We start from the raw sequence: 10091 nt of genomic DNA on the forward strand, positions 1-10091 counted from the left end.
AAGTGTTCTCCAAAGAATGACTTAATCAATTAAAACTCACCACTAACATTTGACTAACCATTGACTAACTATTATTCATTATGCTTTTACTTTCAAGTCATTTACTTTATGCAATTTAAATTTCAGTCATTTATCATCCATTGCCATTTACATTTCATATAACTTGTTTATGTTTCAAGTCATTTTCATTTTGCTCATTTGAGCCATATCTTGTGATTGTATATATTTTTTGCTTGATTTTGGTTTTGTTTGTGGTCTTAGGACCTTAAAACATTTAATAACAAGAAAAACCCTAAAAAATATTTGGTGGACTATTGAACTTGATCTGAACTTTTGGACTTAGGATTAGGCAACATTCCCTATGCTAAAGGACTTGGCCAATGCCAACATTTTGAGACTAAGCTATCTTGAATTGTGCCTTAATCTGATGTAAAACCTTGAGGATTTATTTGATTTATCTGCTACTCTGTCTTGGTGCTTAATTGCTTATTTTGTTGTTTGTCTATGTCTGATGTTTTGTTCTGAGTTGATCAAGGAATATTTCATTTGATACATTGGAAGATAATGAAGATTGTTAGCTATTGTAGTGCTTACTTGGATGTGGCTATCTTTATTTGATGCCTTGATCTTCATGATGTCTGGATATTGCTCATTGCTTATTGATTCCTGCTTGATTAAAGTCCAAAGGAAAATGGGTTTCTATATGACATTCTTGTCTAGTGGATTGCATCCCATTGGTCAGATCCTTTCAACTCTTAACTTTTAATTTGTGCTTAGGATACCCTCTTCATCTCTTCCCACTTCTTAAATTTTAAAATCTCTCCCTCTTTTCAAAAACCTTTATTTGCTTGTGATTTCAAACTTAGACATTGTTTAATGATTAGAAACTATGGTCTTATGCCATTGAATTTTTAAACTTCTTTTCTTAAATAAAATTTGTAAATGAACTTAATAATATTGACTTAAATTTCAAAATACAAAAAGAACTATAAACCACATTCAAATCTTTGGCCTTTTGTGCCTTTTCACTTAAGCTTTTGTTAAAAGAAATTCACCAACTTATTTGAAATTCTTACCACGAACTACGGGGTTTTTATCCCTCATTTTATGTTGGTAGGCATAAGACCGAAGGTCTTGTCAAACACAAAAATATAATCAATAAATTCTTTTCTCATCCCCACACTCTATATTTTCTCAAATATCTTTTATACCAAAAACATATGCACACATAAAAAGGGCTCCCTAGGAGTACCTAAGATACTTTGGGTGCTAACACCTCCCCTCTGTGTAACCAACCCCCTTACCTATAATCTCTGGCATTTTATTAGTTTTGATTTGAAAACTTTTTATCTTTGGGTTTTGTTCGTACTTTTCCCTTTTTCCTTTGGAAACAATAAAAGCGCGGTGGCGACTCTAGTTTTATCGACGTTAAGCTTATCCATAGCTTGATGGTCATGAATTTACCGCTACACACTATAATCAACATGTTACAATAAACACAAAGAATAACCTTTTTGTCTTCTCAAGGATCCAGCTAAACCTTAGTCTCCTCAAGGACTCACAAAGAATAACTTTCTTTGTCTTCTTAAGGATAACCTCCTTAAGGAATCAAACAAATAGTTTGAAGAATATTTAGTGTGTTACAAGATGCTTCTACAAAAGAAGATTTACACAAATGAATAATAAATACTTAAAGAACTTTTTATACAAAAGATGATATATTTTCACAAAGAAAAATAGCTTGTCAAAATACTTGTGAAGATCAGTGTTTTCTTTAAGTCTCCAATGCATGCTTATATAGATAAGCATATGACCGTTTGAGGGAAATATGGGGAAAACTCCTTAAGCGACTGTCTACTGTTGGATAAGAAAGAAATGATACCACATATTGCCCTTTCTCCTACAAAATCAGTGACAGGTGTGATGAATAGTACAATCCTTGTCCATGAAATCAGGTAGTGGAAAGGTTGTTCGATTTATACTATGTACTATTTATTCCCATTTGATCTTATCTTCATATTCATTGGCTTCTGATAAAAGATGATTGAAGCATGAAGTGAAGAAGTATAGAGCTAGATTTAGAAACTTCAAAACCTTGGGTCAGAACCTTGACAACGTCAGTAATCTGGCTTGATTTCTTCAGTGTCTTCATAATCTTCAGAGTCTTCAGAATCTTCAGTCAGAACCTTGATAACTTCAATCGTCTGTCTTGAGATCTTCATAATCTTCAACTACATAACACAACTTCAGAAGCTTGCCATTCTTCAGAAGTTTGGTGATCAGAGTCACGTCCAGAAGCAAAAACTGAGAGAACATTGCAGCAGCAATATATAGTCTCCTCAGAAGCTTCTAATGGGTGAAATAACACAGAAGCAGAAAGAATATTGCAGTAACAATATTGATGTCTTTCAGAATTTTTAATTGCACCGCAAAAGCAGATTTGGAACGCAAAGTTCACAAACTGATGATGTTGTACATTATATGATCAGAATCAGAACTGGTTGTTAAAATTACACAATAACAAACCATTAGGGTACCAAAATTATTCTCACACAAATACAACATTGTTATCATCAAAACTCAAGGTATAGATGCAGAACCAAATCTTGTTCTAACAAGAATAAGTATGAAATATGATAATGTTGTGAATATGGATTATTTTGAGTTATGTGTGTTGTATTATTGCATGTTTGAAATATAATTATGTTGAGATGAATTATTAGCATGCTTGTGTTGCATTGTTGATTGATAATGTGCATTTTGTGATTTTGGTGTAATGTAATCCAGAGAGGGGATTACTTGAGTTGCCAATGCATTTATGTTAGGATTAGAGAGAGGTCTTAACGCATTGATATTGATGATATGATCATGTATCATAAGAGTTGTGTCAAGAGACATATTTGCTAGTTCAGAGAGGGGACTAGTGACTTGGAGCTCATAGAGGGGGTTCATGGGTTTAAAGAGGGGACCATGTTCCATAGAGAACCAAATATTGAATTGATACCACATGCATAAAGTCTTATTTTAAGTTTTATCATGTAACAATCGACACACTATTTTGAAAAAAAATTGTAAAAATAAAAGACTATCTATCATCAAATCTTTATTCCTCCCGTTAGATTAAAATATGATGTAAATTGTAGTCGGACTTTAATGATAACTTTTTCTATTCTCATTTATTTGATTGTTATTTTGTTTTTGTAATTATAGAAACCCAATAATTATTAAAAACGAGTTAAATGTTGTAACTCCAAATATTTTATACTAATTAACCTAAATTACTAACACTCTCAGCTCTCACACGGAGCTCATTCTCACAACCTTTCACTACAAAACCGTATGACACGATGAAGGAAACTCATCAGAATCCAGAACCGCACAACTCTCGACTCTCCTGAACCCACTCGCACGACAAAAGCATCAAAAGGAACATAGCCCATTCGCAAATTCTACGAAGGGAACCCGTGTTTGAAACCCAATCACCCGAGTGTACAAAGACATGCAAACCATCTCATCTCATGCCTCTGAATATTAGCACCAGATTATTTTTGGATAGCAAAAGAACATTTAAAGCGTATAGAATTATGCAGATGGGAAATCTTTCCGTAAAAGTGTAAAACTGTCATAGAAGACGTGGTATCGTTAATAGTGATAAGCCCAGAAGAAGATGATACGATGTAAGTGGCTCAACATTCATTGTGGGTGAGAAAGTGAACATAAACTATTGTTCATTCCGTCCAAATTAGAGGGGAAGAAATATGATGATAAGTGATGAAATGAAATGGAATCCATACCATTCCATTCTACTCGGTCCATCCAATTTTAAATTATCCAAGTAATTGAATATCATTTCACTGTATCTCATTTCACTCCGCTCCATCTAATTCTATCAATCCAAACAAAATGCAGAAGAGACAATTAAAGTATAATATTATTCATGTGCATTCATTAATTTAAAGGAGGGGGTTTGTATACATATGCTATTCGGAACAAATTAAGAGAAACTATTCTTGAAATAGATTGTATCTTTCATGTTTTTTTAATCAACAAACAACTATACATTTTTTTTTTGAGATGAAACAATCATTGTTATCATCCATAGCACTGAAGCAGAAACTATTCTTCTTTTTTCTACTTTTTATTTTATATTATTATATTTTATTATATTATGATAATTTAAAAGTACATATTTAGTTGTGTTACGTAACTAAGTTGCTTTAAGAGGATTCGATTGAATGGTCCATACTAATTTTTTTTATTTGTTTCATTGCAAGAAAGCAGTAGTTAAAACAGAAAGACAATGTATTTGTTTCATTGCAAGAAAGCAGTAGTTAAAACAGAAAGACAATGTACTTCTTTTTAGCAAAGTCAATACAAGTTTTCTTAACTTCACCTTCCCTATATTTAGATGTAGATAATTGATTTTTGAGTAAATTTGTTGAATAAAGAATAAGCAATAAGTATGTTGTGTATTATGTCAAAAAAGACAGATGAAATGGTTCATTGTGTTATTTTTATATCTATTAATCAACTAAGAAGATCGTGTGTTTTGAATATTTATGGTTTAAAATATTGTTTATTATATTGGACATTTGTGTAATAATCGGTCTATTTAAATTTTATGAATTGTAATTTAAAAAATAAAATAAAATTTAATGTCACTGTATTTTCTAATAATAATTGAAAAAGATATCAAAACAAAAAAAAGTACCGCGTACAAACATTAAAGTGTTTGTCATTTCAATTATCTCTACTGATTGTTATATAAGGTTCTTCCCTTTTAATTATTTATATTATTTTAATTGATGTATAGTATAGAAGGATGGAGAAATACAAAAGACATTCATTATAGATCTTCACAACATTAAACTTTCTTTTTGTTGTTCTAATATATTATTTTACCATTCTATTTTATACTTTAAAGTTATTATAGTGATTATTTTACACAATTGATAAAACAACTCTAACTTTAAAATCATCATTATTGAACCACAGTATCATTTTCATCGATGGCATATTACATACTATACTTACTTAATTTGATAAATAATTTAATTTGATAGATAATTTAACAGAAAATCAAAATTATTAAAAAAAAGTGGTATTTACATAATTATTTGGGTATCTTATAAAATTTATTATACAATAATTTAAATTAAATTAAAAAATATCTTTTTATTTTTTTTTACGGATATGCATACTAAAAAAACCTAATAAATACGTACGAGTACTTTTTTAGACGTTAGTTTCAAATTACTATTTTAGACATATGATTTGAGGTCTAATATAAATAATGATACAATTTTTTTTTCAAATCATTTAGTTAAATTGACTCATAAATTTACCCAAATAATAACATGTCTTGAGATACAATGATTTGCCAACTCCTTACTAAGTCAATCAATTTTCATTAACCACACATTTTATTAATTATTATAATAATCTATTATGTGTTGTATTGATATTTTTTCTTTAGTTTTATTTTTGTTAGGTTGAGGGGTATATGTAGTCTTTTAGATTTACCATTTATTTAGTTTTTAGTAGATAAATTTAATTAATATTACTATTTAACGGTTGCAAAAAATTTAGGTTTTCGTTTTGCCTATGTTTTGCAATGTTTTTTCCTCGCAAATATAACATTAACAAACATACATTATTTATTTTATTTATACATAAAACAAGTAACAAAGCACACAAATAGGATAGTGGTCATGATTCACAATGTAGATTGGCAACTCTAGCCAACCTTTATTATACACGTGGAACTAGATAGATCAACTCACTTCACATGGTGGCTTTTGTAGACTCCAACGGAAGCCACAAAAGATGATTTATAGGAAAGAAGTGACACACTGGTGTATTCTTTCCTGGCTTGACTCCTAATTTCTTGAATACCATATAATTTGGGTTCCAATCAGATGTATCCAAATGGCACATGCCCAAAGCTTCCATTTTATCTCCATTCTCATCACCAACCAGTGAGACCTTGAACACTCTAGTTCTTGTAGCTATGTAGTGGCAATAGTAAATGGCATATGGATATGATTGGGGATGGCAAGATACCCATTTAGGAGCATCAATGTCACGTGATATTTTTAAAATGGTGTATTTCTGAAGAGGGATGGCTGAGGGGGATGGGTTATTGGTAGTAAGAACAGTATGTTTGGTTTTTGAACCAATTATTGTGTCAACAAATTCATACATGGACTCTACAGAGTTGGCGCATATCTTAGTCTCCCCTGCTATTGCTTCTGCTTCACATTGCTCAAGTGTTTCTCTCATTGATTTTGCTTGAGGAGAATCTTCACGGAGTGATAAGAGTTGGAGAACATTTGGGAGTTGTGAAATTGAGAGAGGAATTGAGTCAGCCTCTTCTCTTGGAAGGAAATCAGGAACCTCTTGGACTTGAAATTGGAGGGTCATCACATTTCCAACATAAAGATCATCCAAATTGAAAAATCCTATCTTAAAAGCTTCTGCATGATCAAAGTTAATTGAAGTAGGATCTTTTGAGTTGGAAGAAAAAGGGTCTTTTGGATCATAGGTATTAGCCTTGTAATGATAATTAAGTTGTTTGCCTTCATCAGTAGTCTTATAATTATAATTGGTTTGTTTGGCTTCATCGGTAGTCTTGTAGATGTAATTGAGCTGCTTGACTTCATCGATGGTCTTGTAGTTGTAATTGGGGTGTTTGGTTTCATCGGTGGTCTTGTAGTTGTAACTGGGATGTTTGACTTCATCGGTGGTCTCGTAGTTGTAGTTGGGTTGTTTGACTTCATCGGTGGTCTTGTAGTTGTAGTTTGGTTGTTTGGCATCATCAATGGTCTTGTAGTTGTAGCTGGGTTGTTTGGCTTCATCGGTGGTCTTGTAGTTGTAGCTGAGTTGTTTGGCTTCATCGGTGGTCTTGTAGTTGTAGCTGGGTTGTTTGGCTTCATTGGTGGTCTTGTAGTTGTAGCTGGGTTGTTTGGCTTCACTGGTGGTCTTGTAGTGGTAGTTGGGGTGTTTGGCTTCGTTGATGCTCTTGTAGTTGTAGCTGGGGTGTTTGGCTTCACTGGTGGTCTTATAGGTCTTGTAAATGTAACTGGGATGTTTGGCCTCATCGTTGGTCTTGTAGATGTAACTGGGTTGTTTGGCCTTATCGGTGATCTTATAGATGTAACTGGGTTGTTTGTCCTCATCAGTGGTCTTGTAGATGTAACTAGGCTGTTTGGCCTCATATGAGGTCTTGTAGATGTAAATGGGTTGTTTGGACTGATCGACGGTTTTGTAGATGTAATTGGGTTGTTTGGCGTCATCGACGGTCTTGTAGATGTAATTAGGCTGTTTGGCTTCATCGGTAGTCTTATAGTAGTAATTTGACTGTTTGGCTTCACCGACGGTCTTGTAGATGTAACTGGGTTGTTTGGCCTCATCGACAGTCTTATGGTTGTAATTGGACTGTTTGGTTTCATCGACAGTCTTGTAGTTGTAATTGAGTTGTTTGGTTTCATCGGTGGTCTTGTAGATGTAATTGGGTTGTTTGGTCTTATCAGTGGTCTTATAGATGTAACTGGGTTGTTTGACCTCATCAGCAGTCTTGTATATGTAACTGGGTTGTTTAGCCTCATCGATGGTGTTGTAGGTGTAACTTGGTTGTTCTGTCTCGTTGGCGGTCTTGTAGATGTAATTGGGTTGTTTGGCCTCATCGGCGGTCTTGTAGATGTAACTGGGTTGTTTGGCCTCATCAGCGGTCTTGTAGATGTAACTGGGTTGTTTGGGCTCATCGATGGTCTTGTAGGTGTAACTTGGTTGTTCTATCTCGTTAGCGGTCTTGTAGATGTAACTGGGTTGTTTGGCCTCATCGGCGGTCTTGTAGATGTAACTGGGTTGTTTGGGCTCATCGATGGTCTTGTAGGTGTAACTTGGTTGTTCTATCTCGTTAGCGGTCTTGTAGATGTAACTGGGTTGTTTGGCCTCATCGGCGGTCTTGTAGATGTAACTGGGTTGTTTGGCCTCATCGGCAGTCTTGTAGATGTAACTAGGTTGTTTGGCCTCATCGGCGGTCTTGTAGGTGTAACTGGGTTGTTTGGCCTCATCAGAAGTCTTGTAGATGTAACTGGGTTGTTTGGCCTTATCGGCGGTCTTGTAGATGTAACTGGGTTGTTTGGCCTCATCGGCGGTCTTGTAGGTGTAACTGGGTTTTTTGGGCTCATCGATGGTCTTGTAGGTGTAACTTGGTTGTTCTATCTCGTTAGCGGTCTTGTAGATGTAACTGGGTTGTTTGGCCTCATCGGCGGTCTTGTAGATGTAACTGGGTTGTTTGGCCTCATCGGCAGTCTTGTAGATGTAACTAGGTTGTTTGGCCTCATCGACGGTCTTGTAGGTGTAACTGGGTTGTTTGGCCTCATCAGAAGTCTTGTAGATGTAACTGGGTTGTTTGGCCTCATCGGCGGTCTTGTAGATGTAACCGGGTTGTTTGGCCTCATCGGCGGTCTTGTAGGTGTAACTGGGTTGTTTGGGCTCATCGATGGTCTTGTAGGTGTAACTTGGTTGTTCTATCTCGTTAGCGGTCTTGTAGATGTAACTGGGTTGTTTGGCCTCATCGGCGGTCTTGTAGATGTAAGTGGGTTGTTTGGCCTCATCGGCAGTCTTGTAGATGTAACTAGGTTGTTTGGCCTCATCGGCGGTCTTGTAGGTGTAACTGGGTTGTTTGGCCTCATCAGAAGTCTTGTAGATGTAACTGGGTTGTTTGGCCTCATCGGCGGTCTTGTAGATGTAACTGGGTTGTTTGGCTTCATCGGCGGTCTTGTATATGTAGCTGGGGTGTTTGTCCTCATCAACGGTGTTGTAGACGTAATTGGACTGTTTGGCCTCATCGGCGATCTTGTAGATGTAACTGGGCTGTTTGGCTTCATCGGCGATCTTGTAGATGTAACTGGGCTGTTTGGCTTCATCGGCGGTCTTGTAGTTGTAATTGAGTTTTTTGACTTCATTGGCAATCTTGTAGTTGGGTTGTTTGACTTCATCGATAATCTTGTAGTTGTAACTGGACTGTTTGGCTTCATCGATAGTCTTATAATTAGGATTGGACTGTTTGACTTCACCGATAGTCTTATAATTATGATCTTGCAGATCTGTCTTTATGTCTCTGATACCTTGTCCATTCTACAAATCATTTAATTATAATATTACTGGCATATCTAACTACTTAGATTGATATATATTATGAATGATATTTTAAATGCAATAATTTTTTAACTGATAAACTTAGTGCAACTATTTATTAAAAATTTAATCTTAAATTTTAAAAAACAAATACTATAACTAAAATTGATGAAAAAGAATTTCCCTTTAACTCACACACTTAGACAAATCTTTCTCCCGTGATGCAGAAGGATCAATATATCCAAAGTCTCATGATGCAGTAAAAGTAAATATATTTCTCCCGTGAGTCTGTGTCCCCCCATCTCTGATGTGTCCAAGTTTCATACGAAGAAGGATCAATATATCCAAAAATGTTCATTTTAGACAAATATTTTACATAATTTTGTTTATCTTTTTGTTGAGTTAAGAAGAAACCCGTCATGAGAGTTTCTTTATCAAAAAGGCCCTGTTTAATTACCAAAAATAAATAATAATAAGACATGGATAATTGAGTTACGTACCGTAAAGAAGAAAAGAGCTAGAGAAAGAAATTGAAGTGCTAATGTAGGAGCCATCTTTAGTTTATTTGAATGAGACTTCACCATGGAGGATGAGTTCCAATTGAAATGAACTCGTCTATTTATAGATGTCCATGAGGTTTCATTTGTCTTTATATATATATATATATATATATATATATATATATATATATATATATATATATATATATATATATATATATATATATATATATAATTTAGGATTAAAGGATATTAATGTTTTAAATTTAATAATATAACATATTTGATAATTATTTACAGCATATCTATATATTAGAATCTATTATTTAATTAAAAAATATTATTATACAAATTATCTCTATCAAAATTTAATATTAATAAAAAATTATTTAATATATTAAATAGAAGAATCGAAATTAACGATTTTGTTAAAATTTTATAGAATGA

The 10091-nt window shown here is 33.8% G+C and overlaps 1 protein-coding gene across 50 annotated transcripts; it reads right to left on the reverse strand.

Annotated features, from left to right (window-relative positions):
* Window positions 1–5634: 5634 nt before the first annotated feature.
* Window positions 5635–9771, reverse strand: LOC127105996 (uncharacterized). 50 transcript variants are annotated; one of them, XM_051043253.1, is made up of 5 exons: window positions 9645–9730; window positions 8519–9144; window positions 8334–8362; window positions 8246–8294; window positions 5635–8167 (listed from the first exon to the last, which is right to left on the reverse strand). In XM_051043253.1, exons 1-5 carry the CDS (start codon window positions 9726–9728, stop codon window positions 5785–5787), a joined length of 3171 nt encoding a protein of 1056 aa, XP_050899210.1. In that variant the 5' UTR covers window positions 9729–9730; the 3' UTR covers window positions 5635–5784. The 50 variants fall into 50 exon arrangements, with proteins under 50 accessions (XP_050899210.1, XP_050899229.1, XP_050899222.1 ...); XM_051043272.1 differs by lacking the exons at window positions 8246–8294; window positions 8334–8362 and having other exon boundaries at window positions 5635–7982; window positions 8022–8050; window positions 8129–8167; window positions 8480–9144; XM_051043265.1 differs by lacking the exons at window positions 8246–8294; window positions 8334–8362 and having other exon boundaries at window positions 5635–7982; window positions 8022–8050; window positions 8129–8167; window positions 8402–9144.
* Window positions 9772–10091: the final 320 nt, after the last annotated feature.

The sequence above is a fragment of the Lathyrus oleraceus genome, chromosome 7 (genome assembly GCF_024323335.1).
Source record: "Lathyrus oleraceus cultivar Zhongwan6 chromosome 7, CAAS_Psat_ZW6_1.0, whole genome shotgun sequence".
Classification (NCBI taxonomy): domain Eukaryota; kingdom Viridiplantae; phylum Streptophyta; class Magnoliopsida; order Fabales; family Fabaceae; genus Lathyrus; species Lathyrus oleraceus.